We start from the raw sequence: 14,883 nt of genomic DNA, 5'->3' as shown, positions 1-14,883 counted from the left end.
GCAAGTCTTGACTGCTAGTGAGCGTAATAATTTGTACGTGGAGTTATTTACACATATGGTACAACCGATTTGTAAATTGGACAAGTTGTTTATAAAGGAAATTGAAAAATGTGATTTTTTTGTACCATACTGCATTACTTCCAATAAAAATAGGTTCTGAATTGCATCTTTAAGTTAGACATTTAAGGTCTGTGAGGTGATACGAACAAATAAGAAAAAACTTCTCTTCTTGAAGAAGTACAGTAGCGTGGTGCTAACCCTTCATAAATATATTTTTCTTCATAGTATTCTATGGAGAGCTCTGAACTTGAGGTGGGTTGATTTGTTAAATACAGAGCATTGTGATAACAGGTTTAAATATTATCCACTGTCCTTCACAGACCGTAATGGAAATCTTAGGAAAGAAAACAGCCCATTTCAAGAGCAAATAGCTTTTATAACATTATGAGGACTTGTCCTCCTCTGTGTTATTACCTTAAGTGTTGCTATTGCTGTAATGTTACCTGGGTTCCTCTTGGCATGATGTTTATAGCTATGAAAAGCTGTAGGGTATTCATTTGGTTTGCAACAGACACAACATATCCCCAGGTTTTTGGACTTGTTGGTAGATAGCTTTAAATACACCACGTAGTTTTTGGAGCAGATCAAATAATTGTTGTTTTCTGTTTATCATAAAGGTTTTTAATGTAACTGCATTTAAAAAAATTTTTTTTGGTAGAAATGTGCAATCCAAGGAAGTTCTGAAATTATTTTGGAGGCAATCCAATAGTTGCTTCACTGCACAAAGTTTCTGGTAAAGCACATTAAATGCTCTTAAGTGAAGGAGGAGGTTAGCACAAGTTCTGCACAAATGAAATTTCTAGTACATTTCAGAGAAATAGTGGGAATAATGAGTGGTGAAAAGAGTGTGCATATAAAATCAGCTTCTGTTTCTGATTTAAGACTTCACATCACAGATTTCATTCTTTTGAGGGGTTTTTTTGGTTGGGGTTTTTTTTTTTTTTTTTGCAACTCGGGGAAGGAAAGCCAGAATTCTTATAGTTTCTACTTGGATTGTTGCCAAGAGTGCAAGGAACCTTTTCATGAAGTTACTGATGTAAATTCAACATATCTTTTAGCTCTTAGCTCAAGGATTTCACTAACTGGAAGAAGCATATGGACCTAGTACATCCAGAAAAAGGTTACTGTACTATTAAGTATGGTATATGGTGATTCAGATATGTCACTTAATCTAATATAAAGGAAAAGCTTGTAGCAATATTTCTGCTTATCTTGTAAAGGCTTTATTTTGTTGTTTTGCTCTACTTTTGCTTGCTTTATTGGTATTCCATCATTCTTTTTACTGCTTAAGTTTTCCCTTTGTCATGTGTCAGTATTTTAAGCTATTTTACACATTTTCATTGGCAAAAGAGTCTGAAAAATTTATTTTTCTGTCACTCTAATTTACTTTGCTTTAATATACACTTTACAATGTAAATTGAAGTGCCCTCTGTGAACAGAGAATTTAAAACAGATTTATATTAGAGTAAATAATTCCCGTTTGAAGCTAAAAGCTATGAATATTCATAGGAGAGAATAAATGCTATTCATGTTAATGCATCCTTACTAATAAATAGTGAACTTCAGGATAGAGGAATGGAAATAAACCAAAACTGAGGTGCCCTCCTTTCTCGGTCTGTTACTTGTTTGAAAGACTAATGTTGCTCGTTGAGTGTTCAATGGTGTGCTGTCAGTGAAGTGTGAGCTCAGCCCCAGACTCTTGTGAAAATTCCAGGATAGTACCACAACCCTTTGTAAATGTACTTTGTAGTTTTAATAGGGAAAAGTTGTAATTCACTTAACTTTATTCTTGCTTGATGTTACTTTTCCCTGTTTGTTTTCTGTATTTTTTTAGCTGTTATTAAAGTCCATTTTAGTTCTGTAAAAAAACAGGACTAGATGCCCAGGCACACATGTAGAACAGAAGAATATGTGCAATTATTAACTGTTCTCAAATTGCTTTGCTTTTCTGTGGGTGCCAGTCTTGATACCTGGTACTATCCACGTCTCCCACACAAGTTTTACTTCAGTTCCTTTCGCTATTCCTGAGACATCCTTGTATTGACCTGTAAAGTCTGACCTTTATTCATCAACAGGCACTTGATGAATACTATCTAATTTGATAGGTAGTGTTTAAGGTTTGCATAGTAATAATATTAGAGATTTTGGGTAAGATTAAACTATAAATATTGCACAAATCTATAAATTCTAATAGAGCTTTACTATAAAATAATTTGCTTAATTAAAAAAATCTAGACAAAACTGAAAAGAAAGGCATGAGTTTTATGTTGTTTCCACCTTTACTGTTTCCTTTCACGTGCTGATGATGCTTGCAAGCTTTAATATCTAATTTAGATACTGAAATCCAGTACAAGGAACCTGGGAAAAGCTACTCATTTGCTTTTATAAGGAAAATAATTTTTTGTGCCCGTCTACCGCATTATAGCCTAAGGCAATTCTGTAGAAAACATCTTAAGGGACGGCTCTTGAGAGAGGCAAAATCCTGACTTCTTTACAGTAGCGTTAAATGAAGTCATGGTAACAAAATGACTATAAATAGGTCATTTTCCATAATACACCAGTTTTTTATATATTTTCATATTACGTGGTATTTATTTTGAGAAGAATGACAGAGGCAGCCTTAGTATTTCGAAGCCACCATAGGCGTGAAACAGGGAGTTTGTATTACTGCACTGAAGCACGAAACAGCTTTGTGTTCATGTGAGTGCAGGTTTATTTTCTGTGATTACCTGTTGAAAAAACCCCAAACACCTGTGTCAGGTGCTGTGCCCAGGTGTTGGCAGTGGGGATGTCTCTGTGGGAAGAGGCCACTTCCAGCTGGTTCTGCAAGAGACCTTGCTACAGGGCACAGCTGAGCCTGTAAGCAAAGCTGGTGATGCCTCTGGGAAAGCATGTTTGAGAAGGGGCAAACAGCCACACAGACAGCGAGGATGAGGAAAAAAAGAGGGAGAAACAGCCCCACGAACACCCGAACCAGAGCAGGAGGTGAACAGGTGACGGAGCAGGTATCCACACTGCAGTCTGTGGGGAGGACCGCGCCAGAGCAGGTTTATCCTGAAGGACTGCAGCCCATGGGCAGGACCCGCTCTGGAGCAGGGGAGAGGAGCTGCTGTGGACCGGCCACCCCCACCATTCCCCTGCTGGGTGGGGCCAGGGGAAGGGTGGAGGAGCCAGGAATGAAGGAGTGAAGTTGGGCCTGGGAAGAGGGTGGGTGAGGACAAGGGGTTTTGTATTTATTTCTCACCACCCAACTCTATTTTAATTGGCAACAAATTAAATTAGTTTCCCCCAAGAGAAGTCTGTTTTGCTGGGGTGGTAATTGGTAAGTGATCTCCCTGTCTTTATTGCAACCATAAGTATTTTCATTTTATTCTCCTCTTCCCGCCCCTATTGAGGAGGTGGAGTGAGAGAGTGGCTGGGAGGGGGTCTGGCAGCCAGTAAAGGTCAACCCACCACAACACCAAAACCATCTTTTGACCTCTATACAGTTAATGTGGAGTCATTAAAAGAAAAAAAAATATTGCCAGAATTCCACTTTTTGATGTGTAGCTGTATGTATGAAGATTATCCAAGCATTGATAAGCGTGATTTGTTAGTAGTAAAAGTTCAAAGACATACAGCAACTGTTTTTGTATCTGGGGACAGTAAAATAAGGCAGCAAGATGTGCTAGAGGACAGACTTGTGCTGCTTGTAAGAAGAGAGTCCTCAATTAATTAAGGCTATCCAGATTCTTTGTCCCTGACACACCTTAATTATAGCCGTAAAGTATTTTGCATAAATACTTAATTTTATATTCTGGATGCAAAACATTTGCCAAATGTGTTCATAAATGTGCACAGCAGATCATTCCGCATGGACTGATAAACTGCTCATTGCTTAGTAGTTTGTGACAAAGCTAGATGAAAAATGAGAGGTTATAGGCTGTATGAAAGTTTACTGTAAAACAGAATGAACACTTAGATGTCAGATTGACTTGCATTTTTTTATTTAGCTACTAACAAGATGATAAAGTTTCAGGTTTGTTTATGATGCTATTCTGACTAAAATTGCTTGAATGGCTATAATGCTTAAAATTGTTTTTTCTGGAAACATGGTGTTCAGGATCACCTGTTTCACTTTAAGCAGTTTTCTTTAGGGGTAAGGTTTAGGGGTGAGCAGTGTTCTTTGTGGGGGTAGGAATCCTGATCAGCTTAGCTTAGTGTTGAATTTTGAAGGTCTTTTTTTTTTTCTTGAAAGAGAGAAGGCAGAGGAAAGGCATTAAAATACGTGCATCTCCCTGCCTCCCTCTATCTCAAATTGAGCTTAGTAGTCACTAGAATCTTGTAGTGTGAGGAAGGGCATTATAAACATTTTTTTGACTGCTTCAAACTCTCTACTGCCCACAAACCTGGAATTAAGCTACCTTCAACTCTGTTCTAGCTCTCCTTTCTCTCTCACAAGTGTTTTCAGTCATTTTCATGGGTCTTGCATCTATGGTTCACTTCATAACTGTTTGACTGAGATCACAGCTACAGCTCCTCTAGCTTTCCACTTTCTGATACCTCCTCTTCCTTCCTCATAGGGGACTGTGTATTTTCTGAAAAGGATACCATATGTTTAGCTCTTTGTCTATCAATACTTGCTCATTCTGTTTGAAGCAGGTGAAATATTTCTTGAAGAGTAAGTCTAAGAACTAAAGCTGAAAAGGGCGTATTGTCATGCTCATGGAACACAAGAGAGGTGCGAGAGGTTTGAGTTTGAGGGTTTTTCTTTTTTTCAGATCATTGTGTAGGACCTAATGTGACTAGCTTTTACAAAATTGTATTCTACAATCTCATTTCTCATTTATTTGTATTTAAAGTAAGTACCTATGATACTTATGTAAAAAACAACTGTGTAAAAATAACTCCAGAACACACAGTAATTTAACCAGCATAGTGTTCCGGACTTGAATGCATTGATAGCCTTGAACCATCATTCCAAGAATGAGGGAGTGACTCTTTCAGCAGGTTTATTTGGGAAGTCTGAATATGATGATTTTGGAGCTGATTCTCGTGATCATTTCATTGCCAACTGTTTTATTGATAGATATGCCTAATTTGCTTATTGATAGTCCCAAACTCCATTGTCTTCATCTTGTGTTAGAAGAAGTTACAACCTTTTCTTGTTCATATAAATAGCATATAAAAATGGATATTTCCTATACCTACTGTCTTCAGCTTACTTTGGATCACATTTAGTGAAAAAACCTAAACACAAATCTAGTCATTTTATGCTTATCAGCTGTGCATGATTATCTTCCTAGAATAAGTATTTTCAGCTCTGGAAATACATGTCTTTCTGTTGGATCTGGTGTCTGTATTTCATTTTTCCAGGCAGGATCAGAACCAATGTTAATGCGTAGTTGAAAGATGGTGCATCTTTTCATCTCAAAATTGTTTGATAAGAACAGCAGATGATTCCATCTGTGCTTAACCTGCTTCAGCAAAACAGATGTGTAATCAGGTTCAGAGAAATTAACAAATTGCTGATCAAAATGGAGTGCATGGAAATCTGTTTTCCTACGTCATGCAAATTTAGTGGTCTTGTAGATAAACAAACTCAAGTAGATGGAAATTCTTTTTTCATCCCATCTTACCTACTTTTGATAAAACAAGTGAAAAACATTTTTTCTGATAATACTTTGCGATAGAAAACAATTCTGTTTTTCTTTGTGGATGTTCCTCTATCAGATCTAGTCTTGATAAATGCAGGTATCTTTATTGAGAGCGCTTTTATAAAACGCTCATTTACAAGCAGAAATGCGATCAAGACAATGCTAGCTTGCAAAGTCTCAGTTTCAGTCCATCTAGTCAGTGTTTTCCCCAAGTGAGATTCAAATGTTTCAAGTTTTGCATACAGTTAGGAATGGAGCTTAGCTGCTTAAAAAAACAGCATTCAACTGCAACAGGAGACCTTTTTTTTTTTTTTTTTTTCTTCTTGGGATCCTCGTTCATTGCACATCGGCCATTTTATGCAGTATGAGACATGGCTGCGCACACACGAGCCACCTTGACGCGCAATTCTCATCTAGCAGATATTGGAGTAGTTTGGACATGCTTCCTTATGGCTTTCTTATGGCTGCTTATAGATGGCTTTGGTTGTTAGCGCCAGACTTTCCTTTTTGAGGGCTTCTGCTATAGTTATTTCCTGCAGGGGAAAAAAGTATTTCCACTTCTGTCTGTGTTCTGGGGGTTGGGTTTTTTTCATATTTGAAGAATACTAGTTTTTTCGGAAAGGATTGTGGTGTTAGTTGTTTAGGGTGGGGTTTTTTGTTAGGTGGGGTTTTTTGTTTGGGTTTTTTTTTTCCTGGTGGTGGTAGTGTGGGGGTTTTTACTGTCTATGGTAGTTTTCCTCTTTTAAAGTAATTTTGCAGGTGGATTTTATCATTAATTGCTTCAGTCCTTTTTGGAGTGCAGATAATGAATATTTATATCCCCCTACCTAACATAGATACCTGGGTAAATTTTAGTGATTGGAATATCAAAAATATTAAAAGTGCTTTTCTGTTGTGGTGAATCATTGTTGCTAACTCTTTAGAACCATTAAGTTAGCTGCTGGTAGAAAACTAACTTTTTCACCTCTCTGTTACTTCAAATCTAAAACTTTGAATTTATTATATGATTGGAATAAATGATCCCTGCTGCACATAATGAATCCTCTTATCTATAGCATTGAGTTCCATCAGAAAATGGACCCCTTAGCAGAGTGACCCTAAACTTTAGAAATAAAAAGTTATTCAATTTAAATAGCAACAGTTAATGCTACTTTTTGATATAAATATTTTAAAGCTTGTACAAACTGGATTAATGTTCCTCTAGGGTAATTAAATGAAAATTTGGTAACTTATTAATATCTCTCTCTTTCTCTCTTTCTTTCTCTTTCTTCTTTCTCACACTCTTCTTCTTTCCAAACTTATTAATCTCTCTCTTCCCCCCTCTTTCTCTCCCTCCCTTCTCTCCCCCCCCGTTCCCTTTCTTTCTCACTCTCTTCCCCTCTCCTCCCAAAAATATGCCTTTACAGAAACATAAGGTAGATCTTTTCTACAAACTGCGGCATGTGATGAATGAACTCATAGACCTACGCAGACAGCTGCTGTCAGGGCACTTGACACAGGATCAGGTGCGAGAGGTGAAGAGGCACCTCACAGTGAGGCTGGACTGGGGCAATGAGTAAGTACAGGTACCAGCTGGGTACTGTTTGTTCTAATTCTTTTAAATTAGCTTTTATTAAATAAAAAAACCCAAACCAAACCCAACTGTTTCCTTTCAGTAGTATTTGTACATAGGTAGAACATTTCATTATTTGGAAATCAAATATAACTTTTTACAGTGAGTTTATTGCACAGTTCGTCTACTATGACTATAAAGTGAGCTGTTTGCTTATTAGTAGGCCTTTTCTAAGGCTATCTGCACTTTTAAAAGGTTTAGGTCAATTTACTTTGTATCAATATAGTGAATATTAGGCCTGGCAGGATGTGTTCATAGATACTAAAAACCCATTTTTTGATTGAAGTGTTTTAATGGTTGGTGCAATAACTAGAGTCTCACTGTCAACAGTGACATTGGAGCTGAGGCTGTGATATTTAGATGTTTTATGCAATTATAATACATAATCCATGTATTTGGCTGTTGATGACATTTCTCAGAGGATTAGACTCTCCTTGGTCAGCTCCACAGTGAATTTGTGGATAGGTTTTTTTTAGAGCCAAAGACGACTGCAATTCAGATAGAAGCTGAAATGGTAATAAATTGCCATTAGACAAAAAATAACCCTTCACCAGAATTGGTTTTATTCTGAGATAATACTGTATCAGACAGGTAAGTTTTGCATGACACACGTATGATCTTTTCAAAGGAAATATCACCCTCCTCAGGCATATAGCAACTCCTTTACAACTAGGAATAGGATTAGTGCTAATTAATATATGGGAGGGGGGAATTCTCTAAGTTGACAGCTAAGGAAGAAAGTAAAATGTTTTTCAATAATATATCTTTGTTATGACTCTATTTCTTGGTCACCTACTTCAGGACTCCCTCTGAGAGAGGTACTTGAATACATTCATGAAGATTTTGCTAGCCCCCATGCTACATTTCATTTCTCTCTTGTTGAAAGAAGCTCTGAAGGACGTAGACTAATAGATTGCATCAAGTCATTGTTCTGCAGTGCAGTTACAGATATTTTCCATTGTCATTCCCAGCAGAGTAAATGGGAACCAAGAGACCGTTTTTGAACATTATGCCTAGATATTTTTGCTCAAAGAGTGTATGGATGAAATTAGCAACAGGAAGCTGCAAAAATGTTGTAAGAAAAAAGATGAGGAGAGTAGACAGCAATGCAGCAATGTAGAGAATAGGTTGTTCAATAAAGTGGCAATAGACAACTTTTTTTTTAATGTAAAATCATTAAATATGAAGTACATTAAAACTATAAAGGTAAATCTAATGCATGACAATTATGGAGAAGCAGCAGTGAAATCAGTAAAAATAAATATGTTCATGATTAAATTAATCTGCTCAGGATGCTTGTTTAGGAAAAATTTTTCTGTGTTTCTGACTACATAAAAATAGGTACTGACCTCCCTAGAGAAAAAGGTACATGATATTAGAGACACATGCTTAAACAGAGGGTATCAATAAAGAAACTGCATAAAAAGGCATATGATTGAAAAGGTATTTAATTAAATCTGTACACTATGCAGTATTTAAATATAAATGTCTGGGAGTTTGGAAGGTCTTTCTGCAACATCACTCTTTCCGTAGAATTTCTGGGAGAGTTCTGTCACTTTCTTCTGTCTTGCCTCTCTGAGAGTTTTATCATGAAACTCATGACGACCTGTCTTATTCTGTTAAAAAACCCTAATGATTTTCATATACATACTCACATAGTACTGCCCTTTTTCAAATAATATAATGATGTTCTTTGCTTATTCTGTCATACTTGAGATTTGCAAATAAAACAAATGAAAAATATCGTTAATAACATGCATTAATGTTAACTGAGAAGCTTAAATACATGCAATTTGAGCAGGTCTGTAATTATTCAAGATAGTACAATCTAATAGGAGTCATTTCATGACCAAGTAGCTTTCAGGAAACAATCTTATACATCTATTAAGTAGCATGTATGCTTATTTAGTGTAAAGCTACTTTTATCCTGACTTCGATCATTATTGCATTGTATTATTTGGGAAGGAGTGATGCAAATGTGAAATCCATACTTCCTGTCACCACCAGTTAGTTTTTGCAGGTTTTTTTTTCGGTTTATTGAACTGGTACCATTTTCCCTTAAACATACTGGCAGTGGTTCTGGTAGTCATCCCTTGTGTTTTGTAGGAGTTGGTGGAAATCAAGGGACAGATACACTCCTTGGATTAGTAGTTACAGATATTTTTTTTTTTGTGAAAGAAGTAATTTAGACTGTTATCAGAACTACTACAGTGAACTTTTTTTGCATATTTTTGTATGCTTAGTCTAAATATTAAGTTTTGCTCTGTAGTTTCGTCTGTTAAAAATGTAGGAATACAATTTTTTTTTTACAATTATTGCTGCTAACCTTTTGTATTGTTGCTCGTCATTCTTATAATGCAATACTGATTTCCACTTACTGTAGCGATTTAATTTTCTGTTGCTTACAAATTCTTTCTCCCCAGTACAAAAATATGGTCCTGGATGCAATCTTTTTATCATGCTTTGTTCCTTCTTCCAGTTACCCACAGTTAGCTGGTTTTTGCATGCATACAGTGACTGGTATTTCTGCTTGTATAGGTTTCTGTATTTCCCAATTGCTCAAAAGAGCAGAATTTACTACCTTCAGATAAGCATCTCTTTGGTTTTAGACTTTAAGTTTTAAGCATCCTCCTGCGTATTTTTCCACAGCTGCAATCTCATATACTGTCCTTTTTCCTGCATATCTTGCTAGGTTTTATACAGAATATTAAAAATACTTGTGTTTTTTAAAAATGTTTCACTCTGATACAATTTATTAGAATATTGACCTATTGAAGTCTGAAATGCTATTGGAAGTGTCCAATGGACTGTAAATAACAAGGAAAAAGTTGTAGAGTAGGAAACAAACATAAAGCTGAAGTCTGTAATTTATGATCTTATTTTAAATCAAGTTATAAAGTGAAATCTGCAGTTCTTCATCTCATTTTAAATCACATTGCAAGTAAAATACAAACTTGATTTTGAAATATTTGTTTAGATTTTTTTAAATGAATGGGTAAGTTTTTCAACTTTTGCTAGTGCTTAGAATGTGGGAAACCAGAATTACACTTTTTTACTAACAAAAACTGTTTCATTCTAGAGTCTTTTGCATCAAAAACAGGTGAAGGAATCTGCCTTACAGAGCTTCTATTTGAAATGTGAATCCTCTGCTGCTGCTCCAGAGCAAAAAATTAATTGCAGCAGCATGTGCATACCTGATTTACCAAAAAGGCAGATGAAGATTTCTTCAAAGTAATTTAACTTAAAAATCAGAGGTCATCTTAAATGATCTTCAGGATTGATTCTTTCAGATTAATATAACACCTGTCAGGACACTAACAGAAAGCATCCAAGTTTCTGAGCACAATCACTTTCCCTTTTATACTGAGGGAAGATACTTCCTTCCCTGTGAATGTGGGAGAGATACTCTGTTGAGGCTCAGAAACCGAGTAGGGGAGGGGGACCCACCAATACTTAGAGATTTTGGACAGATAAAATACATTAACAAGATGAGTTTGTAGGCTTGTGTTACTTTTTAGTCAAAGGTTATTCTTTTTCACATAAAATGTTATTAAAATCATTGCATTAAAAGAAATCTTCCAAATAGTTGCCATAAATTCTGCACAGAAAGATCCAGAGATAGCCCAAAGTTACAAATGCATGTTTAAAAAGAAAAAACAGGGGAAAGAAAATGTTAAAAATAAAACTTTCACACTGTCATGCAAATAAAATTAAACATTGTTTTGAAGTCATGGTCCTTCTCTTACCTCAAAATTGCAGTCGGAAAGCCAGTGGCAGTTGCAATGTTAATACCTACTAACATGCGTAACACTGTAAAGGCAGTAGTGTGATCCAATAAAGTAAGCATAGTCTTAAAACTCAAAAAGTCCTAAATTTCAGTGCTCAAATCCTTAGAAGATTATTTTTGGACTTTGAATGACTTACCCTCTTGTCATATTTTTCTTGACATAAAAGGAATAATAATGACTTCCTGGTAGTGGTCCAGCTATTAGCTTAAAATTCATAAAATGCATTTGGTTATATGTATTAAATGTACATACGAGGTCATAATATCTGTAAATCAGTTTGAGAATTAAAGAAACTCTTATTACAGTAGTTGTCATTGTTGCATCAAAGGTGATCAAAATAGGAGTGAACAATTTAAACAACCATAATAAAATGCCTTTAAGAAGGTTGCAGAAAGAATAGTTGCCATTTCTGTCTAAATATATAATATTTTTTCCCTCTCCTGAATATACTTGTAGTAATGATTGAATAGGGATTAAAACTGTAGGGAACCCTCTTGGATGTCAGTCTTTGAGGAAAGCCTTAATAACCTCTCTCTGTAGTCTGATACTTCCATGCTCAGAAGTATTTGCTGCCATTCCCTTTAATCAGTTCCTTACTAGGATTACTTCATCTCATCATGTTCATTTTAAGAAATTATTTCCTGTGTAGCATTACATCAGTGCTTTACTAATTTCTTTATAGATTACAGTCTCTGCAGTTTCTTTGTATACAAAATAATTCTGTCAAAGAAAAGTATCGAGTTGTATTAGCACAGTCTCATTTTCACAAACATGTTTTTCATATATTTCATTTTCCATGGATTTCTGTATTGTATTTCATTCAAAGTCTTTTTTTAAAGTCTTCACATAGTTTGTGAATAACTGCCAGGATAATTTCCTTTCCCTTCACCACCCTTATAAACGTATCTGTGTAAGAGAACTATGAATGATACTAAATGAGGCTTTGATATAGTGAGAGAAGGAATACAAGGAAAATTGGTGGCTGCAAAATTAAAGCTGAAAAGAGTCAAGGTAAAGTGCACATCTTTGGAGCAAAGGGGATGAGATCTTGCATACTCTAGAGGTGTGATGAGTTCTCCCAATCTGTTCTTCAAGATTGGATGTGCATCTTAAAAGACTTTTTTTTAGTCAAATGACCTATTTCTACAAGGTTCTTCTAGGAAAAGTTGTTATGACTTGCGGTTTTATGAATTTTAAATGGTTTAGCGTTTGTATTGTAAATAAATGAAAGTATTATAAATTAGGATCACTCTTTGAAATTACCATTAAAACCAAGTTGATTTTCTCTAGAAGCCCAGTGAACCTGGAGTTGTATGTTCATCCCTTTCAGTATTAAAAATGCTAGTATTTTTGTGTATTAGCTTGTCTTCATGTTACTTGAGGGAAAAGTGTCTAGAGATTTTGGGTGGTGGATTTTTATTTTTTCCCCAAAGAAAGGAAAGTTCTAAAGACTTCTGTGTAGAAGAGGAGGAATATCTAAATGTCAGCTGGAGTTATCGCAGGCATATGCTATCAAGAGGTAATTGATAGGCTTGGGGATATTTTGTAGGTATACTTGGGAAGTATTTTTGAAAGGTAGTTCAGTGTTAAGGCAGAATAAAAAAAAATATGGATTTGCCTGTAAGAAAAAGTGTTGTGGAGAGAGGAACTGTCAAATAAGCAAAATAGCACGTTATCTAATTTTTATGCGTGCTATGGTTTGGAGAAATACTGCTTGGCAGCTGATGCTCTTACATTCCCACAGTATTTGATAATAGAGAGTGAAAGTAGGCCACTGACTACCATTGCCATTTCAAGCATTATGTTGTCAGTCCTTCGTAGACAAAAAATAATTGATACAAATTATATGCATAAACCTGAACTTCCACCTGCACAATAAATGACAGCATGTTAGTACAAAAGCAAAAAACACCTTTATTTTCTGGGAGCAAGTATTGTGCAGGATTAGCATAGTATTAGAGAATGAGAATCTTCTGGGCTGGAAATCCGTGGTGTTAAGGGATTTAACTAAAAATAGGATATCAGATAAATTTCACAGGGATGCTACTGCAGTTGTGTTGAGCATTGTTAAGTGGAAGATAATACCTTTGTCATGTTTTGAGTAATGAGTCCAACCACTGTTTGACCTCAGTTCTCTAGAGAGTTGAAATTATGAGAAGAGAACAATATCAGCCTATGATTAGCTTTGGCAGTTTTTTCTGTAAAACTTTAATAGTGCTTTGTAACTGCATTGAAGCTGTAATGCACTTACAAGTGGTATTGATAAAGTTCTTAGGAAATCATTTGTTAATATCTGTATGTTGAGGAGAGATTCCTTTATGAATATACTTTAGGGGTGGGTGTGTGTACACATGAATGACGGTATTTTGGAGGTGGTTTGGATATTAAAATTCAGGCAAACTTCTGTGAATGAATAGGATGAGCATTAATTAAATAAAAAAAACTTTGAAGTGGACTCTTTCCATATTACTGTTTTTACCTGTTACCTTTTTTTCTATTACATTTTTGGACTTTCTATTATAAATAGGCTCAAATGGCAGCTGCAGGTAAGGATTACCTAGTACATTCTTATTTTAATCTTTTTCATTTGGTAAATAGATACAGTAATTTTCATCTTCGCAGCTGCAGTTTTCAGATACTGGTTTTGGGCCATGGATAACTTGTGTTTGATAGGTTTAATCAAAACAAAGTGTGCTAAAGGTGTAAACCATGACTTTCACAGTTTAGCCTTAGAGTTTAGAAGCTGGTGTTTGGCATGAAAACTGTATTGAAGAAGGAACATTGTTCTTTTTTCCATTGAAAGTATAATTGATTTTGGCAAAGAGCTGGAAATTCCAGTTTGTCAGTACAATATTTTAATGGCAATTATAGTACTACCTAACAATTGTTTGCCAGCAAGTGGAGCAGGACTGAGCTATATTTTTGAGATGTGATAGTTTAGGGATATAATTAAAGAAGGAAAACCTGATTGAGTAAAGTTTCAAACAGAATTATGTAATTGGGAAACTTACGGGAAATGATTAAAAGTACAACGGTCAGCAAAGGTAACTGGGCTTCATACAAACCACAGGTTCTTCCTTGCTGTTGTTTTCAGTTAATTGCTGAGGAAGAGACCATATTGCCTGGAGGCTTCTGTTTATTGCACCATACAAATATTCTGTGGTACCTGAGAGGTTTTTTCAAATAAAATTTTTCATTTGCTGTCAGGAACAAGTCTGTGCAGAATGTTTCCCTCTCTGATTACAAAATTAAATTGACTTTTGCTTTTCTTTTTATAGTTAGTGACAGAAAGAGTACAAAGGTGGTCTGTGAGGGCACCTCTTCTGAGTTTTTTTTAAGACTATTAAGAATTTAAATATAAAATCTCTGTAAATGAAGTATCAAAGTTACATAAGATGAAGCAGGAAAATGGTTCATTCATGTGTTTCTTTAATTTTACTCCTAATGTGTGTATTTAGAATAGCTTTTTACTGTAATGCTTGGAACTCTTTATGCCTCAGAACCTGAAGATCTATAGAGCAAAAGTTGGGTTTTGACACCTTTTAGGTTGTCCTGTTCTGCAGTCTACAATTATTAATTAATTGATAATAGTTGTTCATTTATTTGTCTGGATGCAAAATAACCTTATTCTGTCTACTATTCACATGCAGCTGTGACCTGAATTGCCTCCCTTACTACAGAAATTCTTAACTTTTTTTAAAAAATAGTTTATATATTTGATTTGAGCCAAATTTTATTTCAGTGCAGAGAAATTAAAAGGGTTTTTTGCATTTGTGTTACAGATCAA

General features: G+C 35.4%; 1 protein-coding gene across 16 annotated transcripts in view; it reads left to right on the top strand.

Annotated features, from left to right (window-relative positions):
- DOCK3 (dedicator of cytokinesis 3) overlaps nucleotides 1-14,883 on the top strand; it is a 229,496-nt gene that overhangs the window by 66,828 nt on the left and 147,785 nt on the right. For all 16 annotated transcript variants that reach the window (XM_052776412.1, XM_052776406.1, XM_052776413.1 and 13 more), the window contains exon 6: nucleotides 7,103-7,251. In XM_052776412.1, coding sequence (XP_052632372.1) covers nucleotides 7,103-7,251 — 149 coding nt within the window. The remainder of the gene's footprint in view (nucleotides 1-7,102; nucleotides 7,252-14,883) is intronic.

This window comes from Harpia harpyja, chromosome Z (assembly GCF_026419915.1).
Source record: "Harpia harpyja isolate bHarHar1 chromosome Z, bHarHar1 primary haplotype, whole genome shotgun sequence".
NCBI classification, from domain to species: domain Eukaryota; kingdom Metazoa; phylum Chordata; class Aves; order Accipitriformes; family Accipitridae; genus Harpia; species Harpia harpyja.
The sequence above is the reverse complement of the archived record's forward strand: the minus strand, read 5'-3'. Positions and strand labels throughout refer to the sequence as shown.